Consider the following 21,621-nt stretch of genomic DNA (forward strand, 5'->3'; position numbering starts at 1 on the left):
CAATACTGTGGTTTATTCTCCGCCAATGGCGTAGCATCAATTCCTCTAAGAGGAATAGGATTTTCTAAAGGCTCCAGAACAAAACCACAGCGCTTGGCAAACGACAAGTCCATAAGACTCAGGGCAGCACCTGAATCCACAAATGCCATAACAGGGTAGGAAGACAATGAGCAAATTAAAGTCACAGACAAAATAAATTTAGGCTGTAAAGTACCAATGGCGACAGGATTAACAACCTTTGTTAGGCGTTTAGAGCATGCTGAGATAACATGTGTAGAATCACCACAGTAAAAACACAACCCATTCTGACGTCTATGATTTCTCTGTTCGGTTCTAGTCTGAATTCTATCACATTGCATAGAGTCAGGTGTCCGTTCAGACAACACCGCCAGAGGATTAGCAGATTTGCGCTCCCGCAAACGCCGATCAATCTGAATGGCCAGAGCCATAGAATCATTCAGACTTGAAGGAATGGGAAAACCCACCATCACATTCTTAACCCCTTCACCCCCAAGGGTGGTTTGCACGTTAATGATCGGGCCAATTTTTACAATTCTGACCACTGTCCCTTTATGAGGCTATAACTCTGGAACGCTTTGACGGATCTTGGCGATTCTGACATTGTTTTCTCGTGACATATTGTACTTCATGTTAGTGGTAAAATTTATTCGATATAACTTGCGTTTATTTGTGAAAAAAATGGAAATTTGGCGAAAATTATGAAAATTTTGCAATTTTCCAACTTTGAATTTTTATGCCCTTAAATCACAGACATATGTCACGCAAAATACTTAATAAGTAACATTTCCCACATGTCTACTTTACATCAGTACAATTTTGGAACCAAAATTTTTTTTTGTGACGGAGTTATAAGGGTTAAAAGTTGACCAGCAATTTCTCATTTTTACAACACCATTTTTTTTTAGGGACCACATCTCATTTGAAGTCATTTTGAGGGGTCTATATGATAGAAAATACTCAAGTGTGACACCATTCTAAAAACTGCACCCCTCAAGGTGCTCAAAACCACATTCAAGAAGTTTATTAACCCTTCAGGTGTTTCACAGGAATTTTTGGAATGTTTAAATAAAAATGAACATTTAACTTTTTTTCACACAAAATTTATTTCAGCTCCAATTTGTTTTATTTTACCAAGGGTAACAGGAGAAAATGGACCCCCAAAGTTGTTGTATAATTTGTCCTGAGTACGCTGATACCCCATATGTGGGGGTAAACCATTGTTTGGGCGCATGGCAGAGCTTGGAAGGGAAGGAGCGCCATTTGACTTTTCAATGCAAAATTGACTGGAATTGAGATGGGACGCCATGTTGCGTTTGGAGAGCCCCTGATGTGCCTAAACATTGAAACTCCCTACAAGTGACACCATTTTGGAAAGTAGACCCCCTAAGGAACTTATCTAGATGTGTGGTGAGCACTTTGACCCACCAAGTGCTTCACAGAAGTTTATAATGCAGAGCCGTAAAAATAAAAAATCATATTTTTTCACACAAATGATCTTTTCGCCCCCAATTTTTTATTTTCCCAAGGGTAAGAGAAGAAATTGGACCCCAAAAAATGTTGTGCAATTTGTCCTGAGTACGCTGATACCCCATATGTGGGTGTAAACCATTGTTTGGGCGCATGGCAGAGCTTGGAAGGGAAGGAGCGCCATTTGACTTTTCAATGCAAAATTGACTGGAATTGAGATGGGACGCCATGTTGCGTTTGGAGAGCCCCTGATGTGCCTAAACATTGAAACTCCCTACAAGTGACACCATTTTGGAAAGTAGACCCCCTAAGGAACTTATCTAGATGTGTGGTGAGCACTTTGACCCACCAAGTGCTTCACAGAAGTTTATAATGCAGAGCCGTAAAAATAAAAAATCATATTTTTTCACAAAAATGATCTTTTCGCCCCCAATTTTTTATTTTCCCAAGGGTAAGAGAAGAAATTGGACCGCAAAAAATGTTGTGCAATTTGTCCTGAGTACGCTGATACCCCATATGTGGGTGTAAACCATTGTTTGGGCGCATGGCAGAGCTTGGAAGGGAAGGAGCGCCATTTGACTTTTCAATGCAAAATTGACTGGAATTGAGATGGGACGCCATGTTGCGTTTGGAGAGCCCCTGATGTGCCTAAACATTGAAACTCCCTACAAGTGACACCATTTTGGAAAGTAGACCCCCTAAGGAACTTATCTAGATGTGTGGTGAGCACTTTGACCCACCAAGTGCTTCACAGAAGTTTATAATGCAGAGCCGTAAAAATAAAAAATCATATTTTTTCACACAAATGATCTTTTCGCCCCCAATTTTTTATTTTCCCAAGGGTAAGAGAAGAAATTGGACCCCAAAAAATGTTGTGCAATTTGTCCTGAGTACGCTGATACCCCATATGTGGGTGTAAACCATTGTTTTGGCGCATGGCAGAGCTTGGAAGGGAAGGAGCGCCATTTGACTTTTCAATGCAAAATTGACTGGAATTGAGATGGGACGCCATGTTGCATTTGGAGAGCCTCTGATGTGCCTAAACATTGAAACTCCCTACAAGTGACACCATTTTGGAAAGTAGACCCCCTAAGGAACTTATCTAGATGTGTTTTGAGAGCTTTGAACCCCCAAGTGTTTCACTACAGATTATAACGCAGAGCCGTGAAAATAATTTTTTTTTTTTTTTCTCAAAAATGATTTTTTAGCCCCCAGCTTTGTATTTTTACAAGGGTAACAGAATAAATTGGACCCCAAAATTTGTTTTCCAATTTGTCCTGAGTACGCTGATACCCCATATGTGGGGGGGAACCACTGTTTGGGCGCATGACAGAGCTCGGAAGGGAAGGAGCGCCATTTGGAATGCAGACTTAAATGGATTGGTCAGCAGCCGTCACGTTGCATTTGCAGAGCCCCTGATGTACCCAAACAGTACAAACCCCCCACAAGTGACCCCATATTGGAAACTAGACCTCCCAAGGAACTTATCTAGATGTGTTTTGAGAACTTTGAACCCCCAAGTGTTTCACTAAAGTTTATAGCGCAAATCCGTGAAAATAAAAATTCTTTTTTTTTTTCACAAAAATGATTTTTTAGCCCCCAGTTTTGTATTTTCACAAGGGTAACAGGATAAATTGGACCCCAAAAGTTGTTGTCCAATTTGTCCTGAGTACGCTGATACCCCATATGTGGGGGGGAACCACTGTTTGGGTGCATGACAGAGCTCGGAAGGGAAGGAGCACCATTTGGAATGCAGCCTTAAATGGATTGGTCTGCAGGCGTCACGTTGCATTTGCAGAGCCCCTGATGTACCCAAACAGTACAAACCCCCCACAAGTGACCCCATATTGGAAACTAGACCTCCCAAGGAACTTATCTAGATGTGTTGTGAGAACTTTGAACCCCCAAGTGTTTCACTACAGTTTATAACGCAGAGCCGTGAAAATAAAACATCTTTTTTTCCCACAAAAATGATTTTTAGCCCCCCAAATTTTTATTTTCCTAAGGATAACAAGAGAGCTTGGACCCCAGAAGTTGTTGTTCAATTTGTCCCGAGTACGCTGATAACACATATGTTGGGGTAAACCCCTTTTTGGGCGCACGGGAGAGCTCGGAAGGGAAGGAGCACTGTTTTACTTTTTCAACGCAGAATTGGCTGGAATTGAGATTGGACGCCATGTCGCGCTTGGAGAGCCCCTGATGTGCCTGGACAGTGGAAACTCCCCAATTCTACCTGAAACCCTAACCCAAACACACCCCTAACCCTAATCCCAACGGTAACCCTAACCACACCCCTAGCCCTGACACACCCATAATTCTAATCCCAACCCTAATCCAAACGTAAATGTAATCCAAACCCTAACCCTAACTTTAGCCCCAACCTTAACTTTAGCCCCAACCCTAACTTTAGCCCCAACCCTAACTTTACCTCCAACCCTAGCCCTAACCCTAACCCTACCCCTACCCCTAACCCTAAACGTGACTGAAATACGTGGCACTGAAATACGTGGCACTGAAATACGTGGCACTGAAATACGTGGCACTGAAATACGTGGCACTGAAATACGTGGCACTGAAATACGTGGCACTGAAATACGTGGCACTTAAATACGTGGCACTTAAATTCGTGGCACTGAAATACGTGGCACTGAAATACGTGGCACTGAAATACGTGGCACTTAAATACGTGGCACTGAAATACGTGGCACTGAAATATGTGATACGTGGCACTTAAATACGTGGCACTGAAACACGTGGCACTGAAACACGTGGCACTGAAATATGTGATACGTGGCACTGAAATACGTGGCACTGAAATACGTGGCACTGAAATACGTGGCACTGAAATATGTGATACGTGGCACTTAAATACGTGGCACTGAAATACGTGGCACTGAAATACGTGGCACTGAAATACGTGGCACTGAAATACGTGGCACTGAAATATGTGATACATGGCACTTAAATACGTGGCACTGAAACACGTGGCACTGAAATACGTGATACATGGCACTGAAATACGTGGCACTGAAATACGTGGCACTGAAATACGTGGCACTGAAATACGTGGCACTGAAACACGTGCAACTGAAATACGTGGTACTAAAATATGTGGCACTGAAATACGTGATACGTGGCACTGAAATACGTGGCACTGAAACACGTGGCACTGAAATATGTGATACGTTGCCCTGAAATACATGGCACTGAAATACATGGCACTGAAATACGTGGCACTGAAATACGTGGCACTGAAATACGTGGCACTGAAATACGTGGCACTGAAATACGTGGCACTGAAATACGTGGCACTATGACTGTCAGAAAATGTTCATTAAACGGTTAGGGGTGAGGTTAGGGGTAGAGTTAGGGTTAGGGTTTGGATCCCTTTATCACAATGATGGTGGTGGGTGGCTTTTCAGTGTGTTTTCTGTTTTTTTTTCGATAAAAATGCATGCGTTTTTAACGCAAACAAACGCATGTGCTTAAAAACGCAAGAAAATACTGCAGGTTGTATTTCTGAAAATTAACGCATGCAGAAAAAAACCGCATGCGTTTGAAAACGCGACCAAACGTGTACAAAAAAAACGCATGCGTTTTCAATGTTAAATATAGGGAAAAAACGCATGCGTTTTTTTGTGCAAAAAACGCTGCAGACAAAAACGCAAGTGTGAAACCAGCGACGCTTTTTATAGCAAAAAAGTTTTTGCGTCTCCACATTTTGAGAGCTATAATTTTTCCACATTTTGCTCCACAGAGTCATGTGAGGTCTTGTTTTTTGCGGGACGAGTTGACGTTTTTATTGGTAACATTTTCGGATACGTGACCGTTTTTGATCGCTTTTTATTCCGATTTTTGTGAGGCAGAATGACCAAAAACCAGCAATTCCTGAATTTCTTTTGGGAGAGGCGTTTATACCGTTCCGCGTTTGGTAAAATTGATAAAGCAGTTTTATTCTTCGGGTCAGTACGATTACAGCGATATCTCATTTATATCATTTTTTTATGTTTTGGCGCTTTTATACGATAAAAACTATTTTATAGAAAAAATAATTATTTTGGTATCGCTTTATTCTCAGGACTATAACTTTTTTATTTTTTTGCTGATGATGCTGTGTGGCGGCTTGTTTTTTGCAGGACAAGATGACGTTTTCAGTGGTACCATGGTTATTTATATATGTCTTTTTGATCGCGTGTTATTCCACTTTTTGTTCGGCGGTATGGTAATAAAGCGTTGTTTTTTGCCTCGTTTTTTTTTTTTTTTTCTTACGGTGTTTACTGAAGGGGTTAACTAGTGGGGCAGTTTTATAGGTGGGGTCGTTACGGACGCGGCGATACTAAACATGTGTACTTTTATTGTTTTTTTTTATTTATTTAGATAAAGAAATGTATTTATGGGAATAATATTTTTTTTTTTTTTTTCATTATTTTGGAATATTTTTTTTAATTTTTTTTTACACATTTGGAAATTTTTTTTTTTACTTTTTTACTTTGCCCCAGGGGGGGACAATACAGATCGGTGATCTGTCAGTTTGCATAGCACTCTGACAGATCACCGATCTGCGAGAGGTGCAGGCTGCTTCACAGTGCCTGCTCTGAGCAGGCGTCTGTGAAGCCACCTCCCTCCCTGCAGGACCCGGATCCGCGGCCATCTTGGATCCGGGTCTGGAGCAGGCAGGGAGGGAGGTAAGACCCTCGCAGCAACGCGATCACATCGCGTTGCTGCGGGGGGCTCAGGGAAGCCCGCAGGGAGCCCCCTCCCTGCGCGATGCTTCCCTGCACCGCCGGCACATCGCGATCATGTTTGATCGCGGTGTGCCGGGGGTTAATGTGCCGGGAGCGGTCCGTGACCGCTCCTGGCACATAGTGCCGGATGTCAGCTGCGATATGCAGCCGACACCCGGCCGCGATCGGCCGCGCTCCCCCCGTGAGCGCGGCCGATCGGCTATGACGTACTATCCCGTCGGCGGTCATGGGGGCCCACCCCACCTCGATGGGATAGTACGTCGGATGTCAGGAAGGGGTTAATGGCTTCAGAAAGGCCATTTCTGAAATTTGCAGCCAGAGCACACTCATTCCATTGAGTAAGCACGGACCATTTCCGAAATTTTTGGCAATACACTTCAGCTTCATCCTGGCCCTGAGAGATAGCCAGCAACACTTTTTCTGCCTGAATTTCAAGATTGGGCTCCTCATAAAGCAATCCGAGCGCCAGAAAAAACGCATCAATATTTGACAATGCCGGATCTCCTGGCACAAATGAGAAAGCCCAATCCTGAGGGTCGCCACGCAAGAAGGAGATAACAATTTTAACTTGCTGAGCTGAGTCTCCAGACGAACGCGGTCTCAAAGATAGAAACAATTTACAATTATTCCTAAAATTCACAAATTTAAATCAATCTCCAGAGAACAGCTCAGGAATAGGTATCTTAGGCTCTGACATAGGACTACTAATAACAAAATCCTGAATGCCCTGCACTCGTGCAGCAAGCTGATCCACACTAGTAATCAGAGTCTGAACATTCATGTCTGCAGCAGAGCTTCAGCCACTCAGAGAAAAAGGGGAAGAAGAAAAAAAAACAAACAAGAAAAAAACCTCAGAACTTCTTTTCTTTTAATCCCGCTTCTGCAATGCATTAAATATTCACTTTTGGCCTGGAATACTGTTATGATCCTAGTGGTAGAGGATCTCAGGAGTTCCAGCTAAGTCCGCAAACACAAAAACCAGCTCATAGGGAGGTGATAACTTGGCTGACCGCATACCTGATCCTAGCACAACAACTAGAAGCAGCCGGGAAACATACCTACGTTGATTCTAGACGTCTCGCGCCAGCCGGAGAACTAACTAACCCTTTCAGAGAAAATAAGACCTCACTTGCCTCAAGAGAAAAGTACCCCAAAGTTATAATACAAGCCCCCAACAAATAATAACGGTGAGGTAAGAAGAAAAGACAAACGTAAGAATGAACTAGATTCAGCAAAGAGAGGCCCACTAAATTAATAGCAGAAGATAGGAAGTGGACTTATGCGGTCAGCAAAAACCCTACAAAAATATCCACGCTGAATATCCTAGAACCCCCACACCGACTAACGGTGTGGGGGGAGAATATCAGCCCCCTTGAGCTTCCAGCAAAATCAGGAATCACATTTTAAACAAGCTGGACTAAAATGAAAGCAATGCAAATAAACAAAAATAAGAAAGCAGGACTTAGCTTATCTTGCAAAAATCAGGAGACCAGGAGACAGGAGCAAACAGACATAGACTGATTACATCGATTCCAGGCACTAGACTGAGTTTCCAGGAAGTCTAAATAGGAACACCCAAGGCCTAACGAACCAGGTGAGTACCAACCTGGGGAAAGACAATCCAAGTGCCATACCGCTAGTGACCACAAGAGGGAGCCAAGAAGTATAGTTCACAACAGTTTTCTGCTGTATATAGAGGTGTTATCAGTCATTGTACAGGAGGAGGAGGTGAGCTGTGACATCACCTATTGTGTATCATGAATCCTGTGTTATCTACTGTATATAGAGGTGTTATCAGGCATTGTACAGGAGGAGGAGGTGAGCAGTGATATCCCCTATTGTGAATGGTGGATCCTGTGTTATCTACTGTATATAGAGGTGTTATCAGTCATTGTACAGGAGGAGGAAATGAGCTGTGATATCCCCTATTGTGAATGGTGGATCCTGTGTTATCTACTGTATATACAGGTTTTATAAGTCATTGTACAGGAGGAGGAGGTGAGCTGTGACATCACCTATTGTGAGTGTTGGATCCTGTGTTATCTCCTGTATATAGAGGTGTTATAAGTAATTGTACAGGAGGGGGAGGTGAGCTGTGACATCACCTACTGTGAATGAAGGTTCCTGTGCAATCTACTGTATTTAGAGGTGTTAGAAGTCATTGTACAGGAGGAGGAGGAGGTGAGCTGTGACATCACTTATTGTGAATGGTGGATCTTGTGTTATCTATTATATAGAGGTGTTATCAGTCATTGTACAGGTGGAGCAGGTGAGCTGTGACAACACCTCCTGTGAATAGTGGATTCTGTGTTCTCTACTGTATATAGAGGTGTTATCAGTAGTGTTGAGCGATACCGTCCGATACTTGAAAGTATCGGTATCGGAAAGTATCGGCCGATACCGGCAAAGTATCGGATCCAATCCGATACCGATACCCGATACCAATACAAGTCAATGGGACTCATGTATCGGACGGTATTCCTGATGGTTCCCAGGGTCTGAAGGAGAGGAAACTCTCCTTCAGGCCCTGGGAACCATATTAATGTGTAAAAGAAAGAATTAAAATAAAAAATATTGCTATACTCACCTCTCCGACGCAGCCTGCACCTTACCGAGGGAAGCGGCAGCGTTCTTTATTTAAAATTCGCGCTTTTCTTTCCTTTACAAGAAGTCCAGGCTTGTGATTGGTTGCGTGCTGCCCATGTGGCCGGGACGCAACCAATCACAGCAAGCCGTGACGTAATTTCAGGTCCTTCAGGATTTTAAAATTACGTTCCGGCGTTGTGATTGGTTGCGTCGCAGTCACATGGGCGACGCAACCAATCACAGCAAGCCGTGACGTAATTTCAGGTCCTTAAGGATTTTAAAATTACGTCCCGGCTTTGTGATTGGTTGCATCGCAGTCACATGGGAGACGCAACCAATCACAAGCCGTGACGTCACGGGAGGCTGGACACGCGCGCATTTTAAAATGGGCGCGTGTCCAGCCTCCCGTGACGTCACGGCTTGTGATTGGTTGCGCCGCGGTCAACCAATCACAAGCCGGGAGGCTGGACACGCGCGCATTTTAAAATTTTAAAATGCGCGCGTGTCCAGCCTCCCGGCTTGTGATTGGTTGATCGCGACGCAACCAATCACAAGCCGGGACGTCACGGGAGGCTGGACACGCGCCCATTTTAAAATGCGCGCGTGTCCAGCCTCCCGTGACGTCACGGCTTGTGATTGGTTGCGTCTCCCATGTGACTGCGACGCAACCAATCACAAAGCCGGGACGTAATTTTAAAATCCTTAAGGACCTGAAATTACGTCACGGCTTGCTGTGATTGGTTGCGTCCCGGCCACATGGGCGGCACGCAACCAATCACAAGCCTGGACTTCTTGTAAAGGAAAGAAAAGCGCGAATTTTAAACAAAGAACGCTGCCGCTTCCCTCGGTAAGGTGCAGGCTGCGTCGGAGAGGTGAGTATAGCAATATTTTTTATTTTAATTCTTTCTTTTACACATTTTTACATTAATGTTGTTTCGATACCGATACCCGATACTACAAAAATATCGGATCTCGGTATCGGAATTCCGATACAGCAAGTATCGGCCGATACCCGATACTTGCAGTATCGGAATGCTCAACACTAGTTATCAGTCATTGTACACGAGGGGGAGGTGAGCTGTGACATCACCTATTGTGAATTGTGGATCCTGTGTTATTTACTGTATATAGAGGTGTTATCAATCATTGTACAGGAGGAGGAGGAGGTGAGCTGTGACATCATCTATTGTGAATGGTGAATCCTGTGTTATCTACTGTATATAGAGGAGTTATCAGTCATTGTACAGGAGGAGAAGGTGAGCTGTGATATCACCTATTGTGAATGGTGGATCCTGTGTTATCTACTGTATATAGAGATGTTATCAGTCATTGTACAGGAGGAGGAGGAGGTGAGCTGTGACATCACCTATTGTGAATGGTGGATCCTGTGTTATCTACTGTATATAGAGATGTTATCAGTCATTGTACAGGAGGAGGAGGTGAGCTGTGACATCACCTATTGTGAATGGTGGATCCTATGCTATCTACTCTATATAGAAGAGTTATCAGTCATTGTACAGGAGGAGAAGGTGAGCTGTGATATCACCCATTGTGAATGGTGGATCCTATGCTATCTACTGTATATAGAGGAGTTATCAGTCATTGTATACATATGAACACCTGCCTTTTATATTGTTTTATTTTGTCATCATTTTATATTGTAATACAATTATTTTGGGCTCAATATACTTCATTGGTCTGGGCTTTATTCACGCACCATAGTTTAAGTGTCTAAACATTTTCCCCTTAGATTTGAATGAGATAAGGAAAAACCAAAGGTACAAAAATGCATATTCACAGCGGAAAAGCAATGAAAACACATATAATCCGCACATTATTTTATCATAAACCTATATAAATATCAAGGGCACAAAATAGAAATGACAACTAGCACAAAAGAATTGGAAAGAGCCTACAATGAACAAGTGCAAGGCATCAATGTAACAACAATCAATCAAACAGTAGGAATCAATAATAAAAGCTGGAGATCAAACATATGTGCAACATGATATATACAATGCTGGGTACTGGATGCTACATATATATACAATGATACAAAGTAAACACTAAATAGTGGGAATAAATCCCATCATTTGCTTGTCATGAATTAGATGAGCTGTGGTGTCACGACCCTGCGGTGCCCTCGTCCTGCCCGTTTTGGCGGAGCTGGGAGGAACTGTAATTAGTGAAAAAATATTGTAACTCTTCAAAGCAATTTCTCCTAGGAAACCATCCAATCTCTATACTTCACAGCATAAAATAAAAGATGCTGATGGCAGAGCCTCTGCAAGAGTGACAGTAAAATTGCTGTTTGCGTTTTTTGCAGTACGTCGCAATGCGTTGTTTTGGCGAAAAAACGCATCCTGCAAAGTTGTCTGCAGGATGCGTTTTTTCCCCATTGACTAACATTAGCGACGCATTGCGACGCATTGACACACGTCGCAAACGTCGTGCGACGGATGCGTCGTGCTTTGGCGGACCGTCGGCACAAAAAAACGCTACATGTAATGTTTTTTTGTGCGACGTGTCCGCTTTTTCCGACCACGCATGTGCGGCCGGAACTCCGCCCCCTCCTCCCCGCTCCTCACAATGGGGCAGCGGATGCGCTGAAAATCAGCATCCGCTGCACCCGTTGTGCAGCGCAAACAACGCTAGCGTCGGTACGTCGGCCCGACGCACTGCGACGGGCCGAGTACGAGGCTTGTGTGAAAGTAGCCTAAAAGACCCCATTTATACATAGCCTAAAGGGAAATATGGTGGAGAGGGATCAGTGGGGAGGGGCAAATATAACTACTATGATCCGTATAGATATGTCAATAAATGTGTTTAATTAAAACTGATAGGACTTAATTTGGAAAGGCACACCTGTCTATATAAGGGTATGTGCACATGTTGCGGATTTGCCTGCGGATCCGTAGCGGATTGGACACTGCGGATTCGCAGCAGTTTTCCATCCGGTTTACAGTACCATGTAAACCTAAGGAAAACAAAATCCACAGTGCACATGCTGTGTAAAATACCGTGCGGAAACGCTGCGTTGCATTTTCTGCAGCATGTCAATTCTTTGTGGGGATTTTGAAGCGTTTTACACCTGTTCCTTTATAGGAATCCGCAGGTGGTAAAACAGGTGAAATCCGCACAAAAACACTGGAAATCCGTGGGGAATCCACAGGTAATCTGCAGGTAAAAAGCAGTGCGTTTTACCTGCGGATTTTTCAAAAACTGAGCAGGAAAATACTCACAGAAATCCGCAACGTGTGCACATACCATAAGACCTCCCAGCTCACAGTGCATGTCAGACCAAATGAGAATCATGAGGTCAAAGGAACTGGCCAAGGAGCTCAGAGACAGAATTGTTGCAAGGCACAGATCTGACCAAGGTTGCAACAGAATTTCTGCAGTATTCAGTTCCTAAGAGCACAGTGGCCTCCATAATCCTCAAATGGAAGAAGTTTGGGACCACCAGAAGACGTCCTAAACTGACCAATCATGGGAGAAGAGCCTTGGTGAGAGAGGTTAAGAAGAACCCCAAGATCACTGTGACTGACCTCCAGGGATGCAGTAGGGAGATGTGAGAAAGTTCCACAAAGTCAACTATCACTGCTGCCCTCCACCAGTCGGGCTTTTATGGCAGAGTGGCCCAACAGAAGCCTCTCCTCAGTGCAAGACATATGAAATACCGCATAGAGTTTGCTAAAAAACACATGAAGGACTCCCAGACTATGAGAAATAAGATTCTCTGGTCTGACGAGATGAAAATGGACCTTTTTGGTGATAATTCTAAGCAGTATGTGTGGAGAAAACCAGGCACTGCCCATCACCTGCCCAATACAATCCCAACAGTGAAGCGTGGTGGCAGCATCATTCTATGGGGGTGTTTTTCAGCTGCAGGGACAGGATGACTGGTTCTCATTTAAGGAAACATGAATGCGGTCAAGTACAGAGATATACTGAATGAACACCTCTTCCAGAGTGCTCTGGACCTCAGACTTGGCCGAAGGTTCACCTTCCAACAAGACAATAACCCTAAGCCACAGCTAAAATAACAAAGGAGTGGCTTCAGAACAACTCTGTGACCATTCTTGACTGGCCCAGCCAGAGCCCTGACCAAAACACAATTGAGCATCTCTGGAGAAACCTGAAAATGGCTTCCACCAACGTTCACCATTAGTAATAAGCGAATTTACTCATTGCTCGGGTTTTCCCGAGCAGCTCAGGTGGTCTCCAAGTATTTGTTAGTGTTTGGAGATTTAGTTTTCATTGCCGCAGCTGAATGATTTAAAGCTATTAACCAGGCTGAGTACATGTGGGGGTTGCCTGGTTGCTAGGGAATCCCCACATGTAATCAAGCTGGCTAATAGCTGTAAATCATTCAGCTGCCACGATGAAAACTAAATCTCCGAACACTAACAAATACTCGGAGATCACCCGAGCTGCTATAGACAACCCGAGCAACGAGTATATTCGCTCATCACTATTCACCATCCAACCTGACAGAACTGGAGAGAATCTGCAAGGAAGAATGGCAGGGGATCCCCAAATCCAGGGGTGAAAAACTTGTTGCATCATTCCCAAGAAGACTCATGGCTGTACTAGCTCAAAAGGTGCTTTTACTCAATACTGAGCAAAGGGTCTGAATACTTATGACCATGTGATATTTCAGTTTTTCTTTTTTAATAAATTTGCAAAAATGTCTACATTTCTGCTTTTTTCAGTCAAGATGGGGTGCAGAGTGTACATTAATGAGAAAAAAATGAACTTTTTTGATTTTACCAAATGACTGCAATGAAGCAAAGAGTGAAAAATTTAAAGGGGTCTGAATACTTTCCGTACCCATTGTATATGTACACAGGGGTGTAACTATCGCGGTCACAGAGGGGGCCAGCTGACACCAGCTCATACTTCAGCTAGATGTGCATCCTTGGAAGCAGGAAGTTCCCTGCACTGCAATTCAAGTCGCTGGCTGAACAGAGGCAGACGGCTGACGTTGGTATGCCAAGTCTTGATGTCACATAACAGTGACGTCATGTGTCGCCGTAGCAGGCACGTCGATGTGAGCTGCTGACCTCTGTGTTGGATTGAGGAAAGGCTATCTCATGTTGAGAGACAAGAGGAATGTGAGTACTTGCCTGCTTGTGCCCGAGGGTGAGGGTCCCAATGACCCCCTACAGTTTGCGTACCAGCAGAGATTGGGGGTGGATGATGCGATAGTGTCTCTGCTACATACAGTATATTCATTCTTGGACAATGATGGAACTGTAGTGCGCGCCATGTTCTTTGACTTCTCAAGTGCTTTCAATACCTTACAGCCACCTTTACTTCGAAATAAGTTGACTGGTATGGCAGTGGATGAAAGGATGGTGAACTCAATAAATGACTACCTGATGGACAGGCTGCAGTTTGTAAGGATGGGGGAGGTGGTATCTGCCAGTGTTGGAGCCCCTCAGGGTACAGTGCTGTCGCCCTTCCTCTTCACATTGTATACAGCTGAACTTCAGTATAAATCAGATCTCTGTCACCTACAAAAATTCTCAGATGACTCAGTGATTGTAGGGGGCATTGTGGGGGATGGGGGAGGAGGAATATAGAAGGGTGGTTTCTGACTTTGTGCACTGGAGCAAGACTGTCTAGAACTAAATGTGAAGAAAACCAAGGAGATGATGGTGAGTTATTGTCACACTCGCGCCCTGACTGGTGGGTGTTAGCGAGGGGGGTGTGGCCCCACTGTGCCACAAACCAGACTACTCTGGAAGGGGTGTGACTAGGTAGCTACCTTAATGCTCACTGGTGCCTCTGATGGTGAGGTCAGGCTTGTTCGGCAAGAAGCTACCAGGTGCCACTGCAGGGTGGTGTCTGGCTGTGGCTGCTGATCCCACTGGGGATGGAACACTGGCAGGCAGGCAGGCACGGATGAGATACAGGCAGGCAGGCACGGCTGAGACACAGGCAGGCAGGCACAGCTGACACAGGCAGGCGGGCATGACGGGGACACTGGCAGGCAGACACGGCGGAGACACTGGCAGGCGGGCATGGCGGAGACACTGACAGGCAGGTGGGCACGGCGGAGACACATGGAATACAGGCGGGCACAGCGGAGACACAGGAAGGCGGGCACGGAGGAGACACTGGCAGGCAGGCGGGCATGGCAGAGACAGAATTGACAGGAACTGACTCGGAAGGCACACAAACAAGGGCAGGTGTGAGTAATATCTGGGAACAGTTTGAGACCTGTTCAGACTGGAGGAGCAGGGACTGATTCAGGGAGGACAGGAGCACAGACAGGTATGAGATATATGGGAACAGGTAGGGACCTGTTCAGACAGTAAGGACAGAGGCCCGCAAGGTGCGGAACAAGAGCAGAACCACAAGGAGGGGAGCAAGGCAGAACCGCAAGGAGCGGAGCCGCAGAGTGAGAGCAGAGCCACAGAGTGCAGAGCCAAGAGCAGAGCAAAGCTACAGCGTGCAGAGCTGAAAGAAGAGCAAAGCCTCAGAGTGCAGAGCAGAGCACAGCAAAGCCACAGAGTGCAGAGTAAAGCCACAGAGTGCAGAGCCGAGAGCAGAGCAAAGCCACAGAGTGCAGAGCTGAGAGCAGAGCAAAGCCGCAGAGTGCGGAGCAAGAAGCAGAGCAAACTCACAGGATGCAGAGCAGAGTGCAGAGCAAAGTCACAGGAGGCAGAGCAGAACCACAGGAGGTGGGGCTGAGAGCAGAAGGAGGGAACACAAGGAAATACACATAGATAGGGAAGGCCCAAGACTGGGAAACCAACAGACACAGGAATAGGACTAGGTTAAGACAGGGTCAGGAACGGGAGAAGGCACAGAAACAAGGACACAGGCCAGGGTTCAAGGTCCCACTGGGTGGCAGACACAGGAGTAACAGAACACAGGTACAGGCCAGGGTACGATGCCCCACTGGGTGGCTAACACAAGAGATAGAGACGGGACCTGGCACCTCAGCAGCAAGACACTGACTGAGGAAGTAAGTTGCTCAGGCATTCCCCTAGGGGTGGGAATGGGGAACCGCTGAGTGGCTAACACAAGAGATAGAGACGGGACCTAGCACCTCAGCAGCGAGACTCTGACTGAGGAAGTAAGTTGCTCAGGCATTCCCCTAAGGGTGGGAATGGGGAACCACTGGGTGGCTAACACAAGAGATAGAGACGGGACCTAGCACCTCAGCAGCAAGACACTGACTGAGGAAGTAAGTTGCTCAGGCATTCCCCTAACTGTGAGAATGCCTTAAGTGCCAGAGGCCTCTATGCAATTGGCTGGGGACACCTTAGGAAGGAAATTATCTCTAAAAAGCCTAATAGTTAAATATGTCACATTTCCTTTGCATTTTAGGTAAAAAAATTTGTCATTTTATTTCATTTTAAAAATTACTAAAAATAAAATGGTCTAATGCAAAAATTTGGTCACCCTTGGAGATTTGTGTGCTCAGATAACTTTGACCAAGGTTTTCGATTTTAATTTGCCTGTTAGGGTTATGGCTTGTTCACTATCATCTTTAAGTAAGGCCGGAGGATGCAAATTTCCCAGCTTTATAAAAACCCAGCCTTCTCTAACCTTGTGCCAAAAAACAGCAGCCATGTGTTCTTCTAAGCAGCTGCCTAGCACTCAGAAAATGAAAATGATGGTGGTCCATAAAGTAGGAAAAGTTTATCAGAAGATAGCAAAGCATTTTCAAGTTGGCCTTTCCTCAGCTCAAAATGAAATTAAGAAATGGAAGTTACCAGCAACAGTGGAGGTCAAGATAAGGTCTGGAAGACCAAGCTAAATTTCAGTGAGAGCTGCTTGCAGGATTGCTAGAGAGGCAAATCAGAAACCCCTGCTTGATTGCAAAAGACCTTCAGAAAGATTTATCAGACTCTGGAGTTGTGGTACATTGATCTACTGTTCAGAGACACCTTCACAAATATGTCCTTCATGGAAGAGTCTTCAGAAGAAAACCTCTCCTGTGTCTTCACCATAAAATTCAGCATCAGAAGTATGCAGAGCCAAATTTTGCACTGGGGCTCATTACGCCACTGTCTGTATGTATGTAAATTTATATATATGGTCAGAATACATTGTCTATTTGGGACAGAATAATACTATTTTTCCATGATGGAAAATGGTTTACAGTAGTTGCTTTATTTCCCTTTTAGATACATGGCCATAGAAGACATTGCTGATATAGGGGAGATTATATACATGTGTGTTTCTCTTTCAGTGCTACATATCTTCAGGGTTTGTGTATTATCTTCCTCAAATAATGTAATAATATGGCTTACTTGACTTCACCATCTAATTGTGGAAAAACAAACAAAAGGAAAACACAGAAGTTTTGTTCAGAAATTTCTAATCATCAAAGTTAAACAAAACAAAAGAAGAAAATAGAACGAGAAGTTAAAAAAGACCTTTAGCAATAAAAAGCTTATAGTGTGTGTTGAGCATGACTAATTATACCGTCCCCTGCTTGATACATGTCACCCGGAACTAGGATGAAACAAGGGCTGCATTGTGATGGTTTCAAGAAAATCCATGGCAATGACAGGGGTTGAGAAATGAGAATGTGAAGGTCAGAGAATAGAAGACGTTAATGACAACTGTACACATTTATTGAGAAGTAAATGGTCTGCATATGTAGGACTGGATCTCAATAAAAGTCAGCTTTGAGGAATTAATCATACTAATTCAAATTCTTATTAAGGGTCGGAGTTATCTGGATTACTGGGCATCTGTAATACACTAATATAGCAAGCAAAAAATAGAAAAAGAGGTTTACATCTAGAATATAATTGGTTGGGGTCTGACAGACGAGACCTCACACTCATTCCAAGACTAAAAGTGTCATTTGCAGCAATGATGGTGGTCAGATGTGCAGATTGTAGAGAGCCCTAACCCCACAGTTCTGTACAACATGTACAGAACTCAGCTCCTATTCACTTTAAGGCTTTGGTCACATGCAGCTTTTTTTGCAGCATTATTTTTTCTACAACCAAAACCTTCCCTCTTGGCAGTAAAATCAATGCGTATTTTATGCAGCTATTTGCTGTGTTTTGCAGCATTATGGTGTGGATAACATGTGCGATTTGTCTTCAATACTTGTTTAATTAAATGAGTTTTATTCACTAAAATGCAACAAAAACACTGCAAAAAACAAGCAAAGCTTGCTTACTGTTTTTTTGCACTTTCTAAATGCACTCTATTTGTGAAAAAAAACGCTTAAAGAATTAAAGAGCTTGTCCACTACATTAACATTGACAACCTATTCTCAATAGATCATCAATGTCTGACCGTGTGGGTGCGTCACCCAATCAGCTGCTCTCTGTGTCGGCAGGAGCCTGAACTGCCAAGCTATGGAGCTGCGCAGCACAGCTCCATTGACAGAGTAGTGGCCATGACAGGGTACTGCACATCCACCTGCTACTGATTTGAATAAGGGGCGGAGGTGCAGTACCCAGCCGCGGCCACTATACAGTAGACGGAGCTGTGCTATGCAGCTCCATAAATACGCAGTTCTGGCCACCACCAACATCGAGAACAGCTGATCGTGGGGGTGCAGTGTGTTGCACCCCACCAGTCAGATATAAAGTACCATATATACTCGAGTATAAGCTGACTCGAGTATAAGCCGAGGTACCTAATTTTATCTCAAAACCCGGGAAAACTTATTGACTCAAGTATACGCCAAGGGTGAGATGCAGCAGCTATTAGGTTCGCAAGTCTCCCTTCTCCCCACAAGTCTCCTGCGAGTCACCCCTCTCCCCGTCGGTCTGCGAGTCTCCCATGGTTGTGTTTCTTACCCACTTCTTTACAGCAGCGGCGGTGGCGGAGCAGTGCCATCCTGTCATGTATGGAGTCCCGGAGGTAGCGGCATGCCGGTAACGTATGAAGCAGCAGTAGCAATCGTGGAGGCAAGCGGTAGCCGCATGGCAGGTGGAGGTTGCGGGCGGACTGTATTTTCACTGCGCACACTTCACTTCCTGTCCCACTCATTATGGCTTATGAATATCCCTGACGTCACCAGAAGTGAAGTGTGCGGCATTGAAAATACACGCCGCCCAAAACCTCCACCTGCCGTATGGCTACTGCTTGCTCTATATGTTACCAGCACGCCGCTACCTCCGGGAGTCAATACATACCAGGATCGCGCTGCTCCGCTGCCACTGCTGCTGTGAAGGAGGGGTAAGGAACACCCCCGGGGAAGAGAGACAGACCGTGGGGAGAGGCGAGACAGACCGGTGGGGGTGACTCGAGTATAAGCCGAGAGGGGCACTTTCAGTCTAAAAAAAATGGGCTGAAAATCTCGGCTTATACTCGAGCATATACGGCATTTACAAATTTAATACAGAAATATGTTTGATACCATTCCAGGTAATTAAAGTCTACAGTGAAGATGGGACCAACAGAGCCCTGGAGGTGCCAAATGATACCACGGCTGTGAATGTGTGCCAACTTTTGATTCAAAAGAACCATTATATAGATGACCAGAACTGGACACTGTTTGAGCAGCTGCCTACATTGTGTCTAGGTTAGTGGTTGTGTTCCTATGTCATTACGAATATGGAAATGTGAGTTAACACAACTAATCTTTTTTAGCACTTTATTTCCATTGTCCTGGTTAGAGCTTAGCTTTTCACCAGATCTTTCACCAGAATTCAAAAGGCAAACTGCATTTGTATATTTCTTAGTCCTGATGAGGCGGTTGTACTTACCTTAAACACCCGTGCCAGAATGGTAGAATACTACTGAAATTAAGATGAACATGTATAACAAGTCCAGTAAAAGCGTGAAAGAGCTCATGAGTCTGCTTTTATTGATTGAGTCTCCTCCCATTCAGCCTGACTGACAGCTGCAGCTTTCACTGAGCAGGGTGAGATCTCAGAGGCCGGACAGAGAAGAGGCACTCAGAAGCTGTCAACCAGGCTAGGCGGGTGGAGATTCAAACATTTAAAAGAATTATACCGCCATCCTAAAACTGATTTTCAAAGTAAGTATACCAGCCCCATCCAGTCTAAAATACTTATTTAAAAATGTATTCAGTTTCTGGGCCAAATATTCCTTACTCAAATGAAAAGCATGAAAAATTGCTTTCCATCTAATTTTCATCCGTGTGTCCATTTTTTTTACATCCGTGTGACATCCGTGCATGATCCGTTTTCATAGCTGTACATAAAAAAAAATGTACACGATCAAGTACAATTTCCAAGGCTAGTAATAGAAATATATAGAAATATATTCGTAAACCTCATTTGCCACGTGGATGTTCCGTGTGGGATCCGATTGTTTTTTATGCACCCATAGACTTGAATTGGTAGAGTCTCATCCGATATACTGTACGTAATAAAGTTGTGCATAGTATTATTTTTTTCGGATGGACGGTTGGACCGAGAGAAAAATAATTCTGAATAGCCCTATCGATAAACATGGGTCAGTGTTGGGTCCAATCCAATGTCACACGTCCAACTTATGCACTCATCTGCATGAGCCCTAAATGAAAGAGCCTTCAAGGATTTGTTCATAGGGTTGTCGCTATTATTTTCTAGAAAAAATGATATTTATCCCTGTTGTTATTTACCCCTTATGCTACCAATAACGCACACTTACCAATTAACTAAGTCCCTCAAAGGCAACTGCTTTGCCATGTTGAACTTCCATTATGGATGTGCCACATATTTCTGTTCTGGGACCTCTCATGCACTGTGTTGATATCTTATGGATCACCGATGAATGCTTACTGCCCCTTAGTTATAGGACTCCTGCAACTTGCCTGAAATTGTTTTTGTATTTTTTTTGCTTTTCGAGAAGATCATGTATAATCCCCATTGTAAATGGATTTGGTCACCCTGGACCATAGTATAATACAATATTTATTTATTTCCAGAAAGAATTATAGAAGATCAAGAGCTGGTGATCGATGTGCAGTCAAAGTGGGACATGGAGGAAGACTGCAGATTTTGCTTCAGGAAATATTACGCGAAATACGAATTTTTCAAAAGTCCGGAGGTAGGATGGTCACCGTCAATGACTTCATGATATTAAAGGGAAACTGTTTGCAGTGTCATGTTATTCGAACTACGATGAAATACTAACAGGTTGCCTCCTTACAAAGAACCATTGGGCACATTTGTCTAAAGTGGCTAGTGATGAGCGAACGTACTCGGATAAGGTGTTATCGGAGCATGCTTGGGTGCTAACTGAGTGTCTTCGGCATGCTCGAATAATATGTTCAAGTTCCCACGGCTGCATGTCTCACGGCTGTTCGACAACCACAACACATGGAGGGATTGTCTAACAAATAGGCAAGCCGAAGTTATGGGGAAATGTGCTTGTTGAGTATGTTGGGCGTCTCCCCTCTGACTTTATCTGACTTGTTAGACAGGTTACTCTATGTACAAAAGGGAGAAAGCCTGAGTGGAGACACACAACGGCATTGAAGTCTTCTTCCTCTCTGAAGAAGCAATTTGCTTACACCTATATACCTATGAGATGTGAGACCTGTCCCTTTAATCCTAGTGACAGCCACTGGTGGTAGGCCAAGTCATGGTTAATTTTCACCAATGATCAAGTCTATACGACCCGTCATATTCCAACGTGTACAAATATAAGACTTTTCAGAATACAGCTTCATCACTTTTTTTCATGATGCATAATATCAGTTTCTTAAAGAAAACCCTGCAGCTTTGATGGCAAAAAAAGCAAGTAGTTAAACTATAAATCCAGCTCTGAACAGCGGTATGTCTGGCATATTAGGAAACAAGCAAACATACCGGCCAACAATGCCCTCTATGAAAATAATTGTTGGTCAGCGACAGAG

At 44.2% G+C, this 21,621-nt stretch overlaps 1 protein-coding gene across 1 annotated transcript in view; it reads left to right on the forward strand.

Annotated features, from left to right (window-relative positions):
- GRB14 (growth factor receptor bound protein 14) overlaps positions 1 to 21,621 on the forward strand; it is a 59,127-nt gene that overhangs the window by 12,809 nt on the left and 24,697 nt on the right. The window contains exons 2-3 of the mRNA XM_077275151.1: positions 19,179 to 19,335; positions 20,689 to 20,810. Of these exons, the coding sequence (XP_077131266.1) occupies positions 19,179 to 19,335; positions 20,689 to 20,810 (279 nt within the window). The remainder of the gene's footprint in view (positions 1 to 19,178; positions 19,336 to 20,688; positions 20,811 to 21,621) is intronic.

The sequence above is a fragment of the Ranitomeya variabilis genome, chromosome 7 (assembly GCF_051348905.1).
Source record: "Ranitomeya variabilis isolate aRanVar5 chromosome 7, aRanVar5.hap1, whole genome shotgun sequence".
Taxonomy (NCBI): domain Eukaryota; kingdom Metazoa; phylum Chordata; class Amphibia; order Anura; family Dendrobatidae; genus Ranitomeya; species Ranitomeya variabilis.